The 25761-nt window shown below is 31.5% G+C and overlaps 3 protein-coding genes and 1 long non-coding RNA gene across 6 annotated transcripts in view; 2 read left to right on the top strand and 2 right to left on the bottom strand.

Moving 5' to 3' along the window:
* Window positions 3748-10723, bottom strand: LOC109329990 (protein-tyrosine-phosphatase MKP1-like). Of its 2 annotated transcripts, XM_019563939.1 has the most exons (4): window positions 9816-10723; window positions 6228-7882; window positions 5082-5266; window positions 3748-4036 (listed from the first exon to the last, which is right to left on the bottom strand). In XM_019563939.1, the coding sequence occupies exons 1-3, from the start codon at window positions 10615-10617 to the stop codon at window positions 5210-5212; spliced, it is 2514 nt and encodes an 837-aa protein (XP_019419484.1). In that variant the 5' UTR covers window positions 10618-10723; the 3' UTR covers window positions 3748-4036; window positions 5082-5209. The 2 variants fall into 2 exon arrangements, with proteins under 2 accessions (XP_019419484.1, XP_019419478.1); XM_019563933.1 differs by lacking the exon at window positions 9816-10723 and having other exon boundaries at window positions 6228-8796.
* Window positions 5280-5807, top strand: LOC109330004. The gene is made up of 2 exons (XR_002105611.1): window positions 5280-5540; window positions 5736-5807. It is a non-coding gene; the product is annotated as an uncharacterized LOC109330004 (long non-coding RNA).
* LOC109330008 (metal tolerance protein 11) lies at window positions 18537-23045 on the top strand. Of its 2 annotated transcripts, none has more exons than XM_019563959.1 (6): window positions 18537-18828; window positions 20537-20646; window positions 20736-20981; window positions 21284-21364; window positions 21494-21727; window positions 22294-23045. In XM_019563959.1, exons 1-6 carry the CDS (start codon window positions 18657-18659, stop codon window positions 22636-22638), a joined length of 1188 nt encoding a protein of 395 aa, XP_019419504.1. In that variant the 5' UTR covers window positions 18537-18656; the 3' UTR covers window positions 22639-23045. The 2 variants fall into 2 exon arrangements, with proteins under 2 accessions (XP_019419504.1, XP_019419513.1); XM_019563968.1 differs by lacking the exon at window positions 18537-18828 and adding an exon at window positions 19720-19885.
* The window catches only part of LOC109330028 (probable prolyl 4-hydroxylase 6), a 6378-nt gene continuing 4227 nt past the window's right edge, over window positions 23611-25761 (bottom strand). The window contains exon 8 of the mRNA XM_019563993.1: window positions 23611-23918. Within this exon, the coding sequence (XP_019419538.1) occupies window positions 23611-23918 (308 nt within the window). The remainder of the gene's footprint in view (window positions 23919-25761) is intronic.

Raw genomic sequence — 25761 nt, forward strand, 5'->3', positions numbered from 1 at the left:
TAATTGCATACTTTTTATATAATTAGGTATTTTATTACCTTATAGATAAAGAATTAATTATTTTCGAAATGTATATTTATTTCTTCATAAAATTGGTGTTGTCAAGAATGGAATGATTGACTTTTTATTCAATTGAATGAGCTAGTCATACATCAAACTTTGACCTAGGAAGTTAATTAGTAGTGTAATAAATTTAAACTTAGTTTTTAATGTGAATTATGCTTAAACATTTATTATAGGATCAAAAACATCAATTATAGGATAACAAATTCATTACATATTCATTTCCATTTATTTGTTCAATATATAAACACACATAACAATAGTGAATATACTTAACGAGCACACATTATTTCTCTTGTTTTGTTGTTGTTATATTTCTCTTGTTTTTCACACCTACCATTTATCACTCTTAATTATAATTAACTATTATTTAGCTAACTATCTCAAAAAGAATAACTATTAATGATAAGGGCATATTTGAAATACTAATATTAATGCTCTCTTGAATTTCTATAATAACAAATAAATTGAAGGAGTATCATTATTATTTGGAAAATGGTCATCTCTCACATTTTTCTAATACCATGATTATCTATTCATGATTGTTTATAAAGTTAATTTCCTTACCAAAAATAGTTTTAAAAAGGATATGGAATATAATTATTGCTAGGTAGCTTAATTGGTAAGAGTCTAGAATATATGCAATTTAGAGTAGAAGGACTTTATTCTCAATCATATTCTTTATCTTAATTTCCTTTTCAATATAATTCATTTGGTGAATCCTATTAAAGTGTCATCTAGGGGCTAAGTGAAAGAGCACATGATAGGTTAGTGAATATTTATGGATAAAATAAATTTTCTTAAATAATGTAAATTTCATTTTTGTCCAAAGTAATTTGTTGTTGATTATGTTGGTTTGGTTATTCAATTTGAGTTGAATATACAATTGTTATCTTGTTGATTTTTCAATTAGTATGAAAAATACTTAACTTGAAATTAGAGATTTGGATGAATTGAGAAAGTTATAAGTTATTTATGAAGGGTGTGAGAAACATATAAGAGGGTTTAAAATAAACTTTTTAAGAGCATGAAAGAAAATTGAACAAGTTGTAGGACTAGGAAATTAATGGCTAGTTGGTGAGGAATAAAAACAAGAGTGGAGTATTAATTAGTGACCTAAAAGTTAAAGAGAGTATGAATTTGATTTTGGGAAAATAGAAGTTTCTAAAAAGAGATTGTTTGATAAAATTAGGTCAAGAGTCTTATGTTCTTTAAGTGTTTAAGAATGAAAAAATTGAATTTGTTGAGTGTCTAAGATTATTCTCACACTTAAAAAATATAATGAGTTTGGAATTTTATCCAATATGATACAATATAATATACATATCATACTAGTATGGGGTGTGATTCGTTAATACACTAATCAAATCGACTAATACAATTTGATTTTGATAATACTAGTTTTTCTATTACATGATGGTTAATGAATTAGTAATCTACTTAATAGAAAGAATTGGCATTCTAAATTTTCAATAATTATTTCATTTTTTTGTCCTGAATGGATATTAACATTAAATAAAAGCACTTGATTGTATGAATTTATCTACTAATTCACAAGTTTTATTTAAAGAAAAAAACAAACGTGAGGAAGGCAAAAAGATAAAATAAAATGGTATTTATATAATAGAAGTTAAAACTGTACCCAAAAAATTAAAGTTAAAACATTCTCCTACAATAAATAAAAATATCCTTGTCTCTTATTTATTTTTAATTTTGTGTTCAAGATACATACATGCCATAGACAATTCTTAAAAAAAATTATTTTTTGTTGTTCCAAACGTTTTAATCTAGTCATTTGAATACAATCTTGTTCAAGCCAAAAAAAAATTATTGATGAAATAGTATTCATTTTCAAGATATCTCATTAATGAAAGGATAAACACAAGAGACTTAAAATCTTGTACTAAAGATTTTGGGAGGTTCTAATTCTTCTAGAGACATAATATTAAAACCGTACATAAAAGTTAAACTCCTTCTAGAGACATAATATTAAAACCGTACATAAAAGTTAAACTCGAGAGTCTTTCTCGTTAAATCGAATAAGGATTCTCTCTAGTATTAGATAAGTAATTTCTTTTTTTTGCTTTCAAAACCAAAAGTGACATCTTATATTATAAGTAAAATGATAAAGACTACCTTTTGTTCTAGAAGAAGAGAAGGCATTTCATTTATTATCAATTTTTTTTACTAATTAGCTTGAATGAAGTGCTACCATTTTAGGCATGCATTACCATTTTTACTTTATAATAATTTGATTATTCAATCTTCCCTATTTCATAAGCATGCCACCTTTTGTTCCTCAATAGGAGAAGGAATATGATTCATTGTCTATTTTTTTACTAATGAGCTTGAATTAAAGACTACCATTTGAGGCATGCATTAGGTTTTTCTCTTTAGTGCTTCAATTTCTAATGGCTAATTGAACAAAGTGTTCATGGAACTTGTTTGTAACTATAGCCATCAATGTAAACAAATTAGCTTCTCTAACCATTGTTCAATGTACATCTTGCATGAAATTGTTTTGCACACTTTCTTTTGATTAAGTGTGAGTTTGTGGTAACTTATTTACAAATTCGAGAGATGCGGAACGAGATGAAAACTTAAAAGATAAGAAAATATGAGGAAAAGATAAGAAGAAATGATATAATTTCCTTCAAATATTGACGTAACTTAATAAATGTGCATCGATTATCATCCATGCACATTAAACCACTCATAAGATCATCTATAGAGATAACATCAATATAGATGTTGATGCATTTTTCTTAGTTTAACCGGCGGAAACAAAAAATCAAATAATATATAGTTAGGGAGTAAACTAAAATAAAATGCATAGATGAAATTTTAAAATGATGAGAAAAATATTGAAGCTTTGATTTAAATACACATAAAAGTCATCCATCTTAACCAATAGTAACTTCTTATATCCTTGTACTAACTTTAAAATCATAGGTATTGTAAAATCACTAAGAAAGTAAAATCTTAGTCTTATAAAATACAACATTTAACGAAGACATGCAAGAACATCTTAATGAGAGTTTCATTCATAAATTTTGATAAGGTTATATATACGTTTTTATATTTTTTTAAATGAACTTGTCATGTGAAGAAAAAACGAAAAGCACGTGGAAAACATGTTTTTTTTCATACATCAAACTTAAATGAAGCCCAAGAATGGAAAGTTGGAGACATTATATTGATAGTGATTTTTCCTTTTAATGAGTAAATATTTGTTTTGATACTTTATAATATAGTTCCTAGTTATTTTAGTATAAAAGCTCAAATTACAAAATTAAGTCACTTTTTTATGAATAGAAAGGAATATTTACATTCATTTTATAAGATGATATATATAACTTTTTCTTTAAAAAATGTTTTTTTTGTGCTAAATGTTTTTATTTTAAATATTTCTCATTATTGTTAGAGATGAAGGTCTAGGGATAAAGACCATGGATAAGGGAGAAAAGGGAAAGACTTAGGAATCATAAAATACACTTATTAATTTTATTTGGTGGTTCTTAAGTCTTCTTTTTCCATTCTTTCTCCAAAAATCGACTCGCAAATAGACCATAAGAGTCAGCGCTATGGGTAGGATCCACTTGGGTAGGAATTACACTTTTGAAAAGTCACAAGTTTTAGAAGAAAGAAAAGTATACCAATATGGCTCAACATAGTTGGTAGATATATGGGTACAATCTCTGACATGAATCATGTTATTAAGGACACTATCATCCAGATTTTCTTTAGAATTCTCAACTATAGATTCATTTGTTCATATCTAAGGAAATAAAGTACCACCCTACCAGTTTCTGCATGTACAGAGAGATGAAAACTAATTGTTTTTCTATCCTTCTAATATCACATGTTAATATGCAAGAAATTTCAATATATGGAACATAAATGTCTAGGTTGAGGGTGTTACAAGCACTGTACAATAAGCTGATCTACAATGGATTTGACAAGTAGCAACCTCCTGCAAACACAACAAATAAAAACTCGGTTCGAGCAGCTTTCGAGTGAAACATGAAGTGAAAGGACAAGCATATAGTTCCTATGTTCCAAGCTACCAAAAGTGAATTCAGTTTTGGTACACTCAATTGTTTATTGTCAAATCATTATAAGAGTTTTATGCTTCAGGTTACCGGTTGTGATAGTCAAGTTTATTGACGAAATGACGATATACATGATTCATGATTGAAAACTTTTCATGCAGCAAAATTAAACTCCAACTGAACTCATTGAAGCAATTTTTTTATAACCTGTAATGTTTGGATCCTTGAAACCACATGAAATGTGAAGTTGTGGCATACATGCAACAATTTATAAGGTTTTTCTTTCAATGGAGATTTAAACTTAAAATAATGATCTAAGGATCACAATAAAAACTTCAAAACTCATGCATGTAAATGAGTTTAAAATGTTATAGTATCCCACAAGGGTCATCTGCAAGTGCCAAGTGCAAAATCTAGGTGTTAAGACTCATGATTTTCATGGTGTTAAGAGACACAATCACACAAAGAATGCAACAATCTTCGAATATAATACGTCGTGAGCAAAGAAAAACATGGAAAAGTGTATGAGCTGTGATGTTACATATGGACTAGGGCAATGATGTCAGAAAAACATGAAAGAGTATGGGCATTGATGTTACATATGGACCAGAGCAATTGATGCAGCTTGGTCCAATGAAGGTGTCACACAGCTAACATGTATTTTGTCATTACACAAATAACATATAAGCAATAAAGACTTCATTAACAGTTAATACAAACTAGAGATAATTAAAAGCAAACAACTTTTTTTGATAAAAATTGAACACGATTTATGATGGAGCATTATGTCATCATTCGATCCATGTAGTCGACCTCACCTAGTGGATTAAGGCTTGGTTCTTGTTGTATCATGGTAAGTTAAAGTTAGTCAAATTTATTATCATGGTAAGTTAGTCAAATTTAAGCAAAATAAATACACTAAATGTCGTGAGTAAATAACGTAACCCATAGGAAGTCATTCATTACCTCACTGGATTTCTTTTCCCAGGGAAGACAAAATTAGTGTCTGAAAAATTGGTGTACATAGAGAAGATACAGATGCAGGAAAGTTATGGAAATCACTTGAAGCCATGATTCTCCTAATATCTGTTGTGCTACAATGATCTCAGTAAGGCGAGAAACTCTTCTGGTTCTTCATTCTCTTTGACAATCTAATCACAAGAGATTTATTGATCAACATGAGAATAGAAAATTATTGGGACAATCCAAAATGCATTTCAATTTCATTCTAGTGTAAGAAAAGAAAAATCAATGGAAGATGTACATAAAACAAGCGCTAACAGAAGGCAAGATCCGATACTTTATGCATACATATGAAGTATCGGAGAGTATTAGTATCATATACGTGGAGGATATTGAAGTATCGGTATTTCATAGATAGCACCAGAAAATAGCACTGCAACAGCCCAAGAGTGCTATTATCGTGTACTATTGACTTCCCAGGATTGGATATAATTGGAGAGTAAGGAGCATGTCACATCACTTCTCCGTTAGCAACTTAAAAGGAAAGCCAATAAAATAACAAATACTGATAATTGGTATAATTTAGGGATTAAATAGGAAGATTTCATAGTATATGGTGGCTGTTTGCAAATAGGTGAAAGTTCAACAGACCGAAAGGCAAACTTCCTTATTTTAAATGTAGATGATGTGCTTTTTATTTTGAGTATATTAGGTATGTTGCCAATCATAAAAAAATGTTTACTTGAGAAACTAACAACACAAAAGCAAAGAGGTGTTCCTGGTGTCCAAAAATATAAGTATTGCATTCAGTGGTGACTATCACGAGGGTGGGAGTAAGGTTGCTAACGGGAGGTCATGGATTTAAATCCTGAAAACAACTTCTTCACTTGCAAGAGCAAGGTTGGTAACATCTATCATCCCCAGGTCCGACTATGTGGGAGTCTCGTACACTAGGCTACCATTTTTTATTCAATGGTGACTATCATTTAATAACTAATATAGCCAACTGTCAACATAAGCATAATATGGCATCACGAGGATTCATATTTTAATATACTTGCCAGGCTTGTCACGAATTAAGCAATTTTTTTGTATCATAGCTTAATGTGACAAAATACTTACCATGAAAGGAGAGAGAGAACAACATACCTTTATGATTGTATTCTTTGGCAAACTAAACCGAGCAAGGACGCCGCCACCAATTCGATTCCAGTCAACTGCCCTTAGAAAATTTGACTCTCTATCACTATCTACCTGAACCTGTGAAGTATCACAACTGAAAGACCTCCCTAACCAGAAATATAAAACATTCCCTGCACATGCAGGCATACTTGGAGTGAACACAACAAAAGCAACTTTAGAATCCAGATGACTTGCACCGAATGTCTCAATCTTTTCTAAACTGGGCCAGTGATACACTGAAGTTGTTGTCATGCTATGCTGCAATGATCCACACTCATCAATTCCATTTGATGAAGTAGACTTTAAGTCTTCTCTTGAGGGAGTATCTATCAAAGGCTCAACACAGTCTCGGACAAGTGAAGATTCCAAGAAGTCCACACCATCAACATTGTCCGGACATAATGTCAGCTCAAACTGTTGAGGAGCATTCACACCTGTATCATTGAGATGGTCGTTGGCCTCATAAAAATGGTTTGAACTATCTGACTGTTGTAAATGGCTCACATTGCCATTCATAAGAACTCCAGCTTCTGAACTGGCATGAAAAGTCGATGCTGTATTTATTTCTTGTGTATTATCATTCATTAGTGGCAACTTCAAGGACTTCGACAAACTACCTCTTCGTTCAGCAAGGGAAGTAGATGGTTTCTTCAATGGTAAGGCTGACTGAGAGTGAGGATGTGATATCTTCATACTGCGGATATCTGCACTGTTAGACACTGGTTCTGAAGAGAGAGACAAATTAGAGAAGGTAGACAAAGGTGAAGACACTGGAACTGAAACCAAAACTTCAGACGAAGAACCCAGGGTCAATTCTGACAAAAACTTTGGGTGCGTGCTTGAATCAGAAGAAATGTAATTTGGAGAGACATAGAAGGGTGAAGATGATGATGAGGATGATGACGAAATTGACATAGATGGAGATGAATTTGCTGATGTATGAATGCACAACATGGAATCTGAATAAACCCTTTGAAAGGGTAACTTCGGGGCTGAGACAAACTCCTTCATAGTAGCGGAGGAAAGTTTACACCTTAATACACTCCAGCTACTCTCTCTAGCAGGAAGAAGGGTTTCATGTTCATCCTCTGATGATGTAAACGGTGGCACAATACCTCCCTTAATAGCTCTTCTGAAAACTTCAAAATCAAGATCATATGAGCTCACTCTCCTCTCACCAGGCCAAACCATAACACTTGATTTGATATTTTCAACTCCATTCCCAGATTTGTCCATCAGAGGCAAGAAATTTGAAAAAGTATCCCAAAAGTAAGTCGGTTCGTCACCTTCCTTAATCATTACAATAGGTCCTTGCACTTTCTCATAGCGAACGATCTGACCCACGGCCCCTCTAGCATCCCTTTCCATAATGGCTTCACAATTCTTACCAATCCAAACATACATCGCAGAAGGAATGTGCACAATAAATGCACCTCTAGAGTCCAGCGCAGACGAAGATGGATCCATCAACATTTTGGGGACAAGATGCAAAGGGTCATACGGCGAATGTGGGGTTATCCTATACATCCTCAGCAAAGAGCTAGGGCTGAGAGGAACTGCATGGACCCTTTTCTGGCACTGTAACAACTGGCAAGCAAAACCCATATTCGGATCGGCTATACCTCTCGCCGCCTTAACATACTGAAAAGCATCATCGAAACTCTGACCTTCCCTCCACATAAGGTAAGCAATAACCAAAGAAGTGGACCTAGACACCCCTTGGCAACAATGCACAAACACCCTCCCACCATGTTCCCTAACATCCTCAAAGTAATCAAACACATCATAGAGAATACTAGTGATATCCTCGGATGGATTATCCTGCAGCCACAATGTCCTATACACAAAATCAGCCTTAAAATATTCAGGACACACAAAACCCACACAATTCAAAACATGAGTAATCCCATTGTGTTTCAAAATATCCCTATCTTTAGCAACAGCATCACCACCAAGATAAACATGATCCGCGACTTTCGAACATTCCTTATCGAAAAAAGCAATCTTATCCCTCTTCACAAGTCCAACACTACTATTACCATTACAATTATTCATATTATCATGATTTTTCTGAATTGAAGACAAATCAAGTTTCAACTTTTCACCATTATTATTACTACTACTACTACCTCTCCCACCACCACTAGGCGTAGTTGGAATCTCCGGCCACTCGCCGATATCATCAGAGCTCGCCTTCGGCCACTCCTCCAAGCTCCGGCGAGCAATGGACAGCGGCGGAAGGCACGACCGGGACTTGGAACTTTGCTGCTGCGATCGAGGCGTTAGTGGTAGCGGTGGCAGAGGGAATCGCCGATTCTGACCGTCGCCGGAATTTGGATCGGCGAAATCATTCCTCGCCTCGCCGGACCAAGAGGCGGAGCGCCAGAATATTTTCCGAGCACCACCATCGTCGTTTCCAACCATGCCCTAGTTCGAGAAAAAATCAAAGTTATAATTACTATTAAGCCCTTTTAGGGAATATATGCAAAAAAAATGGTGAGGGTTGAAGTGGAATTTAAGAATTTGAAATAGAATGTCCGACAAAATATTGGTCCAGCGATTTAAGGCCCTAACCGATCTAAGTTCTAATGGTATGTTTATTTATTTTGGGTGGGAAAAAAGGGTGACAAATTATAAAAATATAATTGGGGTTTGAATATTGGATGAAAAAGAAGAATAGAAAATGATGAGATTTCTTGTATTATTTTTGGGTAGTGGGGAAGAAGTTGAAGAGGCAAGGAAAAATGGAAGAGAAATCATCACTTTATATAGTAGGAGAGCCTTTTATTATATGGTACCTATATAAATATAAAAGGAAATAAATATTTAAAAACTCAAATCTTGACTAAAACAGATGTAGATATAGTAATAATACAATGAATTATAACACTTCAAGAAAAAGGAAATAAACCGTTAGAAATCATATGATTCTAATACTATACACCCACATCATGACCAAAGTATTAAGACAATTATTTATTAATAAAAGGTATTTTATTTATTAATAATATAAGTCAATCAATCTGTTCATTATATTATCTAGATTATTTGTTTTAAATTTGAGAAATTATTTCACCTATCATATATTTCAAAGATATATAATACATTAATATTGATGTATATATTTTTCCTGTGGAATTTGATATATGAGATCTATTGAATAGAAAATTTCAATCTGATAATTGGTTCAATTAAATTTATTTTATATAAAAGATTATTATATATTAAATAAATTTAATAAAGTTTTATGTTGGATGTTAACTGTTTAACCCAACATTCGTCTTTTTATTCGAATTTAGACTAACAATATATATGTACATATTTTTGAAGAATATATTGTCCTAGATATGGACTTAATAGAGGAAGCAAATGAGAAACTAGAAATATAGAGACAAACATTATAAACACACAACTTTTGTATAAGTTAAAATAAGATAAAATATATGAAATATAAGTTTAGCAAGAGGTAGAAAAATCATGTTAAAAATGTAAAAATCAGAGATTATGTCATATTATAAGTCAATAAATTTAAATATATTGGGTCAATGGCTATACCTCTCGCCGCCTTAACATACTGAAAAGCATCATCGAAACTCTGACCTTCCCTCCACATAAGGTAAGCAATAACCAAAGAAGTGGACCTAGACACCCCTTGGCAACAATGCACAAACACCCTCCCACCATGTTCCCTAACATCCTCAAAGTAATCAAACACATCATAGAGAATACTAGTGATATCCTCGGATGGATTATCCTGCAGCCACAATGTCCTATACACAAAATCAGCCTTAAAATATTCAGGACACACAAAACCCACACAATTCAAAACATGAGTAATCCCATTGTGTTTCAAAATATCCCTATCTTTAGCAACAGCATCACCACCAAGATAAACATGATCCGCGACTTTCGAACATTCCTTATCGAAAAAAGCAATCTTATCCCTCTTCACAAGTCCAACACTACTATTACCATTACAATTATTCATATTATCATGATTTTTCTGAATTGAAGACAAATCAAGTTTCAACTTTTCACCATTATTATTACTACTACTACTACCTCTCCCACCACCACTAGGCGTAGTTGGAATCTCCGGCCACTCGCCGATATCATCAGAGCTCGCCTTCGGCCACTCCTCCAAGCTCCGGCGAGCAATGGACAGCGGCGGAAGGCACGACCGGGACTTGGAACTTTGCTGCTGCGATCGAGGCGTTAGTGGTAGCGGTGGCAGAGGGAATCGCCGATTCTGACCGTCGCCGGAATTTGGATCGGCGAAATCATTCCTCGCCTCGCCGGACCAAGAGGCGGAGCGCCAGAATATTTTCCGAGCACCACCATCGTCGTTTCCAACCATGCCCTAGTTCGAGAAAAAATCAAAGTTATAATTACTATTAAGCCCTTTTAGGGAATATATGCAAAAAAAATGGTGAGGGTTGAAGTGGAATTTAAGAATTTGAAATAGAATGTCCGACAAAATATTGGTCCAGCGATTTAAGGCCCTAACCGATCTAAGTTCTAATGGTATGTTTATTTATTTTGGGTGGGAAAAAAGGGTGACAAATTATAAAAATATAATTGGGGTTTGAATATTGGATGAAAAAGAAGAATAGAAAATGATGAGATTTCTTGTATTATTTTTGGGTAGTGGGGAAGAAGTTGAAGAGGCAAGGAAAAATGGAAGAGAAATCATCACTTTATATAGTAGGAGAGCCTTTTATTATATGGTACCTATATAAATATAAAAGGAAATAAATATTTAAAAACTCAAATCTTGACTAAAACAGATGTAGATATAGTAATAATACAATGAATTATAACACTTCAAGAAAAAGGAAATAAACCGTTAGAAATCATATGATTCTAATACTATACACCCACATCATGACCAAAGTATTAAGACAATTATTTATTAATAAAAGGTATTTTATTTATTAATAATATAAGTCAATCAATCTGTTCATTATATTATCTAGATTATTTGTTTTAAATTTGAGAAATTATTTCACCTATCATATATTTCAAAGATATATAATACATTAATATTGATGTATATATTTTTCCTGTGGAATTTGATATATGAGATCTATTGAATAGAAAATTTCAATCTGATAATTGGTTCAATTAAATTTATTTTATATAAAAGATTATTATATATTAAATAAATTTAATAAAGTTTTATGTTGGATGTTAACTGTTTAACCCAACATTCGTCTTTTTATTCGAATTTAGACTAACAATATATATGTACATATTTTTGAAGAATATATTGTCCTAGATATGGACTTAATAGAGGAAGCAAATGAGAAACTAGAAATATAGAGACAAACATTATAAACACACAACTTTTGTATAAGTTAAAATAAGATAAAATATATGAAATATAAGTTTAGCAAGAGGTAGAAAAATCATGTTAAAAATGTAAAAATCAGAGATTATGTCATATTATAAGTCAATAAATTTAAATATATTGGGTCAATTATACAACACGGTAGGAAATTTGATGAAAATGTAAATCATAGAATTCAAGTGAGGTAGATCAAATTGGAATGTGCTTCGGATGTCATATGTGATAGAAATGTTTCATTCTAGTTTAAGAGAAAGTTTTGTTGCACATCTATAAGACTCAAGAGCCTAACTTAGCACTCTCATAGTTCATAAAATGCTAAACTCAAATAAACATGTATCTTGGTTACCATTTCAAAATCATAAGGTTTAATAATAAAGACATTTTCAATCATGTAAATAGACAACTTCATAACTCGACCATTGATGCTATAGTGAAACCCACAACTTATTACACGATTTTAATGTTGTTACTCTTAAAAATGAAAAGTCAAAAGTCAACCCAAGTGATCAACTTATAACCGCACATGATCTTCAAGATGTGGGACCTTAGACTATTATTACATTGGTTAAACGAAGAAAAAACGAAAAGGCTTACAAATTCTCATGCAAACTAAAAGAAACAAGGTTAGGCCATGCATTGTTCCACAACTATGTTTTGTGACCTAGATTCCCAACATGGTCGTAGTGTGATCCAAGTTCCTCATTCTTCAATGCATTATACCATTCTTGGTGGTAGTTTCTCTCTCCTTAGGTTAATTTTTATTAGGGTCAAGACGACTTGTCGAAGAGCTTTATTTACCCCTTTAGTTCTTGCTCTGGTCAATGGTCCCGAAATTTTTGTCTAACTTATCCTTTTCCATGCCCACACCACATTGTGGTCAAGGTTGAAACATCGGTCCTATATACCCTCAAGTGAGTAAAAGTAAATTAAGGCTACATAGTATTCTTAAAAGATGTGATAGCTAGAAAGTGCTAGACATGAGTATTTATAGTCTATAAAATCTTGTGTATCCATTAGGATTACTAGGTACTTAAATTTCTTCATTACTTGATAATCTTGCCATTAAACTATATCATATTCTGTTAGACTTATCCTTTATTGTAGGCAAATATCTCGTGTGAGTTTTATCCTTTAATTCTGCTTTATCTGGATTATCATGTGATTACCACTTAAATTTATTTATGATATATAAGATAATCTTATTCCAGGTTGTGATCTTTAGATTAGAGCGAAGCATTATGATTATTTTTTACGGATATCTACAGATTCGATACTTATTGTCATCCATACCTCTAACTAGAATCAAAGACTGGTTGTGATTAGAGCGAAGCTCGTGACTCATAAAATAATTATAGAAATGTTAACATATTATTTACAAATTAAAGAAATGATGTTACAAAATTAATACCTAAGTCTTTATGAATTATAAACTAAATCTTATGACCCCATACATTATTATTATATTATATAATTTCAAAAGTCTTCAATTGACAAACATTTCCAATTGTTCCGATGGAAAACCATAAGGCTTTGTTTGGGAGTATGGTTTTGGGAGAGAAATGAAATTAAATATTTGGAAAGTTTTCTCCTTGTTTGGGTGTTGAATAAAAGAGAGATGAAAGTTTTGGAGGGTTCCAAAACCCTCCATGTGAGAAACTCTTCAAAATCCTTCACGTATCTATTTTAAAGTCCCATAATTTGGCGTTTCTTGGAGATAAAATTGAAAAATAAAAAAATATTCTTACATTATTATTAGTTTATCATCCTCATCTAAATTTAACACTCAACGGGAGAAAATTACTTTCTTTTTCCAGATCATTTCTCCCCTTACTAACCCTTTGATTCCACCTCATTTCTTGTAACTCCTAAACAATAGAGTGAAACTAAAAGGTATTATTCATGGAGTAATGATATAACTTTTATGCCAATTTTCAAGAACATCTCAATTCTCAGCCATTAAGGTGTTATCCCAAAGCAACTCCTACACTCATGTTATTTTTAATTTTTAGTTTTACGTCAAGGTCATGGAAAGGCCCACACATGCATGATTATAGTCATCAAATGTAAACATGAATTCAAAGGTGACACATCTATAATTATTGAAGCCAAAAATTCAACTTGTTACATCAATGCTCAATTTTATATACTAATTAGAGATTAAAATCTATGCAATGACAGTGTAAATTTTTTTACAATGTCAGCACATCATCCACCATTGATTTGAATACTTTTGTTTGAAAGTCAATACTAACAAACAAATGAATGGTAGAGATTTGCTAACAATGTAAAAATCACTTGCATTATCAGTGTATATATATTAAATCCTACTAATTAACAAAGTGTTTAAAGTTTCATTTTATTATTATACATTTGTCTTTATTATAGAGTAAAAATAATTATTCTTCTTGGATAAGCATTGAACTCTTTTAATAATATGCATGCAATAGCCCTATTCATCAAATTCCATCATTATTATTTGTTTGCACTAGGACTTTTATTCATTGTAATGATGCATATCCATGTTTAATTATTATGACTCATTTATAATTTACCCCATTTTCCAAATCATATGTTTTTTTTGTTTTTACTTCTATTTTCACTTATATAGCATAGTCTCTAGGTCAAGGGTGACCCTTAAAATTGGTTAATAATTAATTTTAGGGTCAAATGGGAAGGTTCTCTGAAATTTGGTGTGTACCTAATGGACTCCAGAGAATATTGATGAGAGTTTGATTTTAAGGTCATAAATTGTCATCACAAATGCAATAAAACCCTAACAAAAAATGGAAATGTTATTCTTAATCTCAATGAAGTGTGTATATTCTATACTTAGCTTTTATGTAAAAAGAGGAAAAGAGATATAAATAAATTCCTCCATTTTTAATTATTTTCATAAAATAGTTTTTTTATGGGAAAAAGTGATTCTATTCATAGAACAAGGCCCACCTACACGAATTCAATTACTCTTAGATACCGGAGAGACCTAAAATATAAGGAGAATTTTTTTTAATTTTATTAAAAAATAATATAAAATCATAGTTGTTAAAGAGTTTTGTGTTGTACCCATCCACTAATAGACTATTCGGTATCGGAGAAAATCTCCATTCTATCAAATGTGGTTAAAGAAAAAACCAAATATAACAACAATAAAAAAATACCCTATGCCAAAAAAGGTAGCTCAAAACTTGCCAAAAATAGCTCAAAATCCCTCCACAAATTAAAGAAGCCACCCCACAACAAAGATTATAAAAAGACAACAATAAAATAAAGGATATGGCCTATCATCATAATAGGTTAAGATTATCTCCGACCAAAAAACAATTTGCTAAACCAAAACAATTTCTTTTTCGGTACTACCAAGGGTAGGATAAGAAACTAATCTCTTTTGAAGTATGTAGCTGTCATTCTCAACAAGTATTGCTTATAGAAATCAAACTCTTGATATTTTGACTATTTTGAAGATCTAGCAGAGTCTTACACTATTATACAAACGTTTTGTTGGTAAACAAAAGAGTTTCTTTGACATGGTTAAACTACAAGGTTTGTTCCTCGAAATTAAATCATGAGACATTCATTAAAAAAACCCTAGAGAGAAAATGGATGATGATTATCAGCATTAATGTTCCTGAAGTTGTTTGTTTTTGCAACCATTATAATGATGGTTATCAACATTAACCAGTGACAAAGTGGAAAAGGAATAATGATTTACTAGAAAGGAATATCAAGCTTATAAAAAGTAGCAGATTTGTGTATGGAAATTTATCAAAAGTGGGATATTTATTACTATTTAGTGTTTTTTTGAACCTAATATCATCATTGATTTATTAACCGATGTTGACTTGACTATAAAACAAAAGAGATACAAATCAATGATGATGATATACTGATAGTATAAAAAACTTTACACTATCAATGCATAAAATTTAAACTCAATTTATAAACTTGAGTTTTTGAGTCAAGAATTTGTGTTTTATTTTATGCTTCTTTACTTGATGGTTATCTATTCATGAAGGGTCATTATGTTAAAAGTGTTTGAAATTATTAAGCCCATGGAAGAATTAAGAAATGATATATATAAGCTTTGAGTTTTTCATGCTATATAGGCTTTGAAACATATAGTGGATGCATGCCTAGTGGAAGATGGTAGCTAAAGATTAGGATATCAAGCTCCCATGCACAAATAAAAAGGAGAAAAGACGAATGACGGTGTATGAGTTTTATATACTATCACTGCATCATCTACTATTAATGTTTAATAATCTTTGACTTTTCAGAAAAAGTAATCAAAATGAATGGTGGATAATATGGTGTTTATAATATAAATCTTTACACTGATAGTATATATAGATTTTATATTCAATAAAAAACAACCTTAAAATTGTGATGAAGTATTAATTTGCCCATGAAATATTAATTTTCCCATCCTACAAATTCAAGTTCTTTAATCTTAGAAGAAAAACAATTAAGAAAACCAATTCAAAACTGCTCGTACATTAGGTTATCCTTTTTTAGTTCACTACATCAGATATCGCAATAAACTGTGGTCATTTAACTGTACTTGTTAGAACAATGCTGTTAAAACGAAGCAGAAGAATATCAATAATAATATACTCATTCAATATAGATACACATGCAAAGATAAGAATAGTTCAATAGTTTTAATTTCCCAAAAGTATCAATGGCTAAAACTTTAAGCAGCTTACTATTTATGTGCCAATATATATACATGTTGGGATTTTACTTCCACACAACATCAATTATCAAGATGAACAAAGTAAGGGTATAGTAAGGAAAATGTTATAGTAAACTTTATTGAGATGTTCTATTCTAACAATTATTTTTAATTTCAAACTATAAATTTAAGCATAAAAAACAGAAAAATAATAATCTAATGTTAGAATCTGAAAGCATCATTAAAAAAAGTTGAAATCAACAAATAATGATGAAGCTGCAAAATTTAAAAAAAAATATACATCTTATCTCAACCCTTAATCATAAGCATAAGCTTATCCAATCTCAACACTTATCTATTGTTTTTCCTTTCTTTATGTGTTATCCCTTTCTTATCCCTTTATCCTTATCTATTGTTAACTCTCTTAGGATCATTGTCACTAAGTAATGTATTTGGTACTTCTTGGTAGTAAATATTTGAACAAGCTAAGATACATTGTTCTATGAATATTTTTACTTCGGAACAAAATAATTAGAATTAGACTCGGGTGTAAACAAAATGTGTATTGTGGATATACGAGATTGAGAATAAAAATTAAGATTATAGATTAATTAATATAAAAGAGAGACTTGTCACATATTACTAATAGATTATGGCCAAATTGATAAAGAACTTTATGTAAGAAGAGTTTCTTAGTGAAATAAGGATTATCTATTCCAAAATGATTATAATTTTATATTCCTAAATAATATACTTTTTTCAAGTAGTATAAAAATATGTGAGAGAAAAAAGAGGTAGTAGGTGGTAATGTCTATAATATATTTTAAGAATAGTCAATACTCAATACTGAACAAATTGTCACGTCTTCTAACACCATTTTATTTATTTATTTTTAGTCTATTATAACTTATAAGTACCTATGTGGGCCCTAGGTTCTCACCTTCCCAATTATTATTTTTATTATATTATTATATTTTTATTAAGAAATTAATATTTAGTAGTATAAAACTTTTAACATTCGTGTTAATTTTATTTTTATTTTAAATAATAATAATATGCATCAAATTTCACTATTTTTTAGACCAAGTATTCCATCCACCATAATTGTGTGATTGACTTTCATTGACCTCTCAAAGTAGCAATCTTATTAGAATTTGAATATCAATTTAATATATATGTACCGACAATGTAAGTATTAATTATCTGTTATTGATTTGTTAATTATTATTGATTATCAAATAAAAGTAATACAAATCAATGATGGATGATGGATTGAAAGTGTAAAAAACTTTACACTATCAGTGCACATATTTTAAACTCTTTGAATATTTGACCATATAGCTAAAATTTAAGTAAAGTTGCAATCAAAACTTATTGTGATTTGTTTGCCATTTAAGACTAGAAGACTTGTCCAAGAGACTAAAATATTTTTTATATAAAATGTTGTACCTAATATATTTAAATTTTAAAATTTTGTTTTGTAATAAAGAGTTTCACTCTTTTATGCTATGTTTTAATAACTGTTTTTAAATAATTCAGAAGAAATTTTTATCACTCATAATAATTATAGTCAGAGCAATATTTCATTTAAGGAAGATAACTATGGGGAAGGAAAAAACATGAATAGTAAATTATAATTCAGAAGTAAAATGACTTATTTATAAGAAACAATTAATAACTATTTGTAAGATTATAATATCAATGTATTGTCATTTATGTAAAATAACTACATTATCCACTATTTATTTGAATTATTTTTTTTGTAAAGAGTCAATGATGATTATATATGAATAGTATATGACATAATGACAACGCGTAAAACTCATACATTATTCATCATGCATTTTTTAATTTTTAAAATGAAAAATTAAAACTATGATACATTGTTAAACCAATTTAATATCTATGTATTATTAGTATAAAAAAATTTATACTGATGACATATAATTTGTTATTGATTTAGATTATTTTTCTTTAATAATCAATGACTAATATATGAATAATAAATAATATATTATCAATATAAAAAATAATTATATTGTCAGCATATAGATACTAAATCATCATTAAAAAATGAATAGATAATTTATAGCGTGCTCCTCATGTATAGAAAATGATATAACACCCACCAAGTCCATAAGTACCACGTGTCAAATTCCAATTGGCTAAAACAAAGATCAAACCCACGCGCTGAACCCTCTATTAAACCAACGTAAACACTCCACGTCACTCGAGTGACCCTCACGCGCTATGAGATCCAACTCTAATATTTCTTCAGCTGCTGCATTAAAACATAGTCTTCCCACTTCACCGGTTTGAAACTCGTGACGATTGTTAAAACAGAAAACGACGACGTTTTGGTAGTGACCGGAGAATGGTAGAGACGGTGGCGGTTGAGAACGACGAGCAGCGGTTGCTGTTATCAGAGGCTAACAATGGTGACCGGTCATGGCGGTTGAACTTCGAAGGGTTTCAGCTTTGTTCAGAACACAAAACGAAGAAAGTGAAATCCTCTAGTGGAATTCATGATTGCTATGGTGTTCTAGGTACAACACAGTTATCATATTTTCAATTTCTTTAATTAATATTTTTCGAATCTACTTTTTCATATTATTAGGTAATGTTATTTTTCATATATTTTTTTAGTTACTTTGTTTTAATGCATGAGTAAGAGACTTAGACGTAACGGTAAATGTTAGATCAAATGTTATTCTTCGTATATATGTATATAGAGAAAAACTTGCACGAAAACAAATACATTTTATGGTTTTTGATGCTATTATTTTAAGATTAAATTTAATTGGAGTTAACATATTAATGTGTTGTCAAAATTTTATTGGCTGTCTCTATATAGTTTCATCTCCACGCAAGTATCTATATATATATATAATATTTTTAGTTAGTTAGATTAAATGTTTGAGGATAAGCTTTGATGTAAAAGTTGACCGAGGATGATTGCTTAGATTAAATGTTATTATTTTTTATATATTTTTAGTTACTTAGATTAAATGTTTGATGATGAGGCTTGATGTAACGATAAATTTGTGAAGGTCATGTTAAACCGACTTCGCCTTTGAGAGGAAGACTGTATATATTTACTCTTGCTAAGATCCCAGTGGTTGGTGTGAGTCTCGTGCATTAGGTTGTTTTATTTATTTATAGATTTAAATGTTTAGGGAGTTATTTAATATATATATATATACATATATATTTATATGTTACGTAGTAGGGAAGAGGATTGGGTGTTGTTTCACATTTTTAGTTACTTGGGATTCTTTTCGTTTATTTATTTGTTAATAATTTTTGGAATCTGCTTTTCTGTCTATTAGTTTTGCAATAAGGTTTTTTTGTAGTTGCCATTTTTTTGAGGACTCTTGTATTTGTGGTTTAACATTTTTATATTGTGTTTTTAGTGGGAATCTGCAATTTGCTTTACATTAATGGCTGTGGTTACTTGAGTTGTGTGGTGCTAGAATTTGTCTGTTTTTTTTGTCTCATTTTGTATTCCATTTTCTTTATATGTGTTTGTGAGGTTGTGTTCCCTTTGCAATAAATCTGTGTTGAATTGCTGAAAGTGTGTAGTTTTCGTTACTGTGATGCTGGGTATGGCAAGTTTTGTTTCCTTTTATCTCAGTTTTAGTATTATGTGTTAGACTAGAACTAGGTTAGTTGTTAATTGTTTTTTTAAGATTTGGATGTTTTTCTGGCAGTTGATTTGGTATCTCAGGGATTATACATTGTGATTGAGGTTGGTTTTCGTTGTATTGGCCATTTTTTTGCTTTGTGGTGCAATAGGAATCTGGACTTTCGGGTTTTGCATGCTCTACGGACTAGAGGCAAAACTTTTCATCAATGAATTAGTAGTGTTTGGTGATTGTCCTTTTCTATTTAGAGATTCATGTTTTCAGTAGAAGAAGTTGCATAAGATTTTACATTTGTGTGCATCTGGACTTTTTGATTTATATCTTCAATTTGAGTTGTTTTTCTTTGGTCCCTGCTCTTGCTTAAACTTGCGCCTTTAAGTTTCCTTATCAGTTGTCGGTCCAGCTGTTATTCTGTGATTTTATGTTTTCTAGTCTTATGAAGTTTATTGTTACTAGATTGTGCAACTTGAATGTGAAAATATTGGAAATTTAGCTATATTTCTAAAATATATTCTTTGAATGATGGTATCTTTGCTTGTTGCTACTAAATTGGAAGAGGTATTTTATGGATCTTGTATTAAATTTTCCTTTTTGTTATTTATTTCTTCAGGTGAAGAAGATAATGTTGCTGAGTACTATCAGCAGCAGGTTGAAGTGCTTGAGGGCTTTACTGAAATGGATGCCTTAGCAGAGCGTGGTTTTATTCCTGGAATGTCAAAGGTTTTTATTTCATTTTCCTTTATGCTCTCTATGATTTAAGATTGTAATGTAGTCAAATTCCTTGGCTGAACATCCACTTTTGTTTACAGGAGGAGAAAGAGAGTTTAGTGAAAAGCGAGACATTTGCCATCAGAATATCAAACATAGCTAACATGGTTCTTTTTGCTGCCAAAGTTTATGCATCAATCAGAAGTGGTTCCCTAGCCATCATTGCATCCACTTTGGACTCGCTTCTTGATCTCCTTTCTGGATTCATACTCTGGTTTACTGCATTTTCCATGCAAACTCCAAACCCATATCAATACCCTATAGGAAAGAGACGGATGCAGCCATTGGTTAGTCCTCCTAACTTATTTTCTTTTTAAAACCTCCCGAGTTCATGATCTTCTGTTGTTGCCAATGATCTTGAAGAGATATTGCTTCGTTTTTGCCCCCTCTCGTTGACTTGTATGATTTACTTTGTAATCGAGTTGAATAGCAAGAAAGAAAACTACTTAGCGTACAGTTTGGTTGTGTATACTTACGTTCCTTAAATAAAGCAAAAAGTGGACAGTTCATTATTGAATAGTTAACGGTCTAATGCATAATTATGTATGAATTTTGGGGATGAAATTTAAAAATTCAACATTGGGTGCAGGGAATTCTTGTTTTCGCTTCAGTCATGGCAACTCTGGGACTGCAAATAATTTTGGAGTCAATGCGTACGCTGATATCCACAGTAAGTTATTTTCACCACACCTGTAGAGGCAAAGTTAACACTCAAACAGATAAACAGTACATTTCATTTAGTTTCCAGATTTCATTAGTTCTTTGTAACTCTAATCTATCCTCGAAATGGAATGTCCAGGAAAAAGCATTCAATTTAACCAGGGAGCAAGAGCAATGGGTTGTGGGAATTATGCTTTCAGTTACTTTGGTGAAGTTCCTGCTGATGGTTTATTGCCGCTCTTTTACTAATGAGATTGTCAAAGCCTATGCCCAGGATCACTTTTTCGATGTGATCACGAATGTCATTGGCCTCATTGCTGCACTTTTGGCAAATTATTTCGAGGATTGGATGGATCCAGTTGGGGCTATCATTGTAAGTCTATACTTATGTTAAGGTCTTGAGTAGCTATTTACAGCAGGAGAAGAGGATATATGCATCTGCATCAAATCGTTTGTCAATTTATGATTTATTAGCAATTGATTTATTCCAAGGGGTAGATGGTAATGAAGCAAAGTATTCAAGTAGTTTCTCTTGTCATCTCATCCATCAACAACCATAGCTATCATTGAGATTGCACTCAAGTGTGTCTCAGCCTCTGCTACCCTCTTATGTTTTTTTAAAATCGAGATCTCAGATTCCTTTAGATAGAATCTTTCTTGCAGGAGATCATGATTGGCTGATTGTGACTATCTTAATCGCTTTATCAAAATTTCTGCAGCATCTCCTTGAACTGCATTTTATGATGGTTTGATACATAAATTTCATATTGACAACTAATATTTTAAGTAACCATCATTGGCTCTTTTGAGAAGTATATATTTTGCTGGAACCAATCCCGAAATTTCTTATTTCTATTTGTATGCGTAACTTATCACGCTTGATAGCTTATCACATATAACTTGCACTAGTTTTTCTTATATCTAATTCTTCTGCTGCAGCTGGCTTTGTACACTATCCGAACATGGTCAATGACAGTGTTAGAAAATGTGAATTCCCTGGTTGGTAGATCAGCTGCACCAGATTATCTTCAAAAACTTACATATCTTTGCTGGAACCACCACCAGGCCGTAAAGCACATTGATACCGTCCGAGCTTACACATTTGGGTCACACTACTTTGTCGAGGTAGATATCGTCCTGCCAGCAGGTATGCCCTTGCAAGAGGCTCATGATATTGGGGAATCACTGCAAGAAAAGCTCGAGCTCTTGCCTGAGATCGAACGTGCTTTTGTTCATCTTGATTATGAGTACAGTCACAAACCTGAACATGCCCAAGCACATTGATAGCAGCACATTGATAGCAGCAAGAAGGAATAGCAATGCCGTTTTACAACAACAACCAAGCCTTATGCAAGCAATCCCTTATACTATAATCCAAGGTACAATATGCAGCTCTTGGTTATTAATGTCAAGATGGGCAAATATAGTATTTTACAGAAGAGTGGAGATTCTTGATTAATCTACAAAGATGATTATTTTATTTTATCTTCACCTTATGCATTGTAATTTTCCTTCGAAGTTCAAGAGTTGATAATTTTGCAACAAAAAAAAATGGAAGCAGATTATCAGTCATTATTGTGGTACCATAGCTTTAGGTTTCTGGCTAGGTTATTTGACACTGACTCACTGCAGTAATCATACATGTCTTGTTAACACGGTTGAGTAAATTAAACTATTTGAAGATGCTAACAGTATATTATATTTATACAATATACTTGTTTAACTATTTATTATTATTTAATTATTATCTTTTAAAGAAGTAAATATTTTTTTTATTTTTATATTCGACAGCAATTTATTTTGCTCTTCAAGACTCATGTAATTCTATGTAGAAAATTGTGTTCATTGGTTGTGTATATTTCTTTACTTTTAAAGGATAAGTTGGAGAAAAAAGTGAAAGATCACAATACTTTTCCATACTTAATTTCATTCTATTTTTTTATATTTTAAAATTAGTTAAGAAAAGATTCTTACTTATTAGTTTCAATATTATTCATTAGTATGAGTCCATATATATCAATACCATAACTTATACATACATTCAAAGATGAAAGACTAAAATAAATAGGCAGCCTAAGATGGATGGGGATCACATGTCTCCATTCGTATCTTATTTGGTGTCTCAAATCAATGAGAAAACTTCATTCATTAATTTTTTTATACAAACAGAAATTAATATTTTAATATTATTATATGAAGTTTGATTGGTTGAGGACATAGAGACAGAAAAATTGTGAGACATGTAATCTTTGTCTCCTAAGATGAGCATGCATTACAACTCTTCATACAATGCCCTTTGATTGTTCCACTTCCAACCATGTAAAGAGGGTTCTTTTCACATTCACCTATCTTAGCCCACATTGAACATTCCTCATTCTCATCTTTACAATTCTCACTATAAACTTGTTTGAATGAATTGTCAAAGTCCCTTACATGAATCCACTTAGTTGCTGACCACTTTTCACCTTCAATCACTGGACAACTTCCATGCAAGCTTCTAGTGTCAATTGTTGCATTTGGAAGAAGATTGAAGAACAATAAAGCATCACCTTTCTTAGGTTTAACTGCATAAGATGAGATCCAAAGATTGTTAATTAAATTATACATGTAGACAAGTTATAAGAACAAGGTAGCAAAGAGGAGATCTATTTGTTGGAAACATCCTAACAATTCTCCTTTCCTTGTATGAGGCTAAATAGGTACTTAAGAAAGTTATGAACACAAACAAAATGGAGGAAAAAGTATAAGAATAATGTTAAAAAAATTTAACATGGAAAAAGGTAAAAAAATAAGGGTCATATTCTACAAAATGTCTCCTTTATGAAAGTATGATTGTAATCTTTGTCTTTCTTACTCTAAAGCATATCACTCTAGCTCACCCAACTAAGAAAGAATATAATGTCTCTCTTGTCTCTAAATAAAAATATTCTAGTTTCGCACTAAAATTATTTTAGTCTTACAAGTGTAATTCTCATTTAAAGAGTTCATCTTATCTTCCATGGGTTTAATTCATTCTCTTTTATTAGTTACCTAAATACATTTTGAGAAGTTTTTTGGTTCATCATTTTCCGTCAATGTGATATAATCTTCTTTGGATACATTGACGAAGGTATTGTCCCTCTTTTGGATTGTCTCAATTCAACTTGCATTTGATGCTTTATTGGCTCAAGCTCTTGATGAATCTGTTGATTTGTATCATTTGATCATGAGCTAATTGTTCATCAATATGGTAGGGTTTTGTCTGTTTTCGACCTATCTGTTGAGGATTTGTGTGTTTATCAAGATATGTCTACTAAGGATTTGCCTATTGACTAATCTTTCCCTCTGAATCAATGCAAATTTTGGTCTGTATCTTTGATTGTTTGATCTTTGAAGAACATCACATATGTGCTTCTCGAATCTTCCTTGTTTATCAAATCTCACAATTTGTACCTAATCTACCATTTGGCCATCTAGTGTATATGCACTCCTTGTTTTCAGTGTCTAATTTATTTATATCATCTTTTGGAAAGTGAACAAAATATTTGCATCTTAGTACTCTCAAAGGTTTAAGTATTCCTTCTTCTTATATAACACTTCCTCTGGAATCTTCTCGTTCAAGAGTCTTAATGATGGGATCGATTGCAGACATTACTAATACACTCTAGAAAGACTTGGCAAGATTGACATCTTGCAACATGCATATGATATCCTCTTCAATCATGTGACTCATCCTCTTAGATTTTCCAACATTACAATCCATTAGAGCATGAAATTCTTTGAATTCTAATAATACTTGATCCTTACTTTTTAGAAAGTACACCTATACTCTTCTCGAGTGATCATCAATGAACATGACAAAGTAATAAGGTTCTCCATTGCATCATTGAGATTGTGTGCAAATATTTGAATGCACAAGTTCAAGTAATGCACATCTGCTTAAGGGTTTTCTGATATCTAGAAACTGAATATGTATTGCTTATCATAAAGACTATCAATATAAAATTTCAAAATTTTTATACCCCATATAGGTGATTTATGTCGAGAATCTGAAGTGATTTCTAACTCATGTACTCCAATTGTCTATGTCAAAGATCTTTGAATTTAGTTGCTATAATTTCTTCTCCAAATATCTTTGTGTGAGATTAAGAATGAGCTTTAACTTTGCTTTTGCTTCTTCGATGAGATTCATTCCTCCTATGAGTTTCACTTTTGGCTCTTCTCTCCATAACTTTGTACCATACTAGAAGGATGTACTTTGTTCTTTCCTTTTGGAATCTTCATTCAACAGACCTCATGAAACCATATGCATTGAGAACTTCCCGTTTGGGAATAAATTGCTTAACATTATCACTAATGTACCCTAGATTTTAGGCAATGACTTGAGTAGTAGAAGTTATTGCAACTCATTATCCATATATATATATA

Source organism: Lupinus angustifolius, chromosome LG02 (genome assembly GCF_001865875.1).
Source record: "Lupinus angustifolius cultivar Tanjil chromosome LG02, LupAngTanjil_v1.0, whole genome shotgun sequence".
NCBI classification, from domain to species: Eukaryota; Viridiplantae; Streptophyta; class Magnoliopsida; order Fabales; family Fabaceae; genus Lupinus; species Lupinus angustifolius.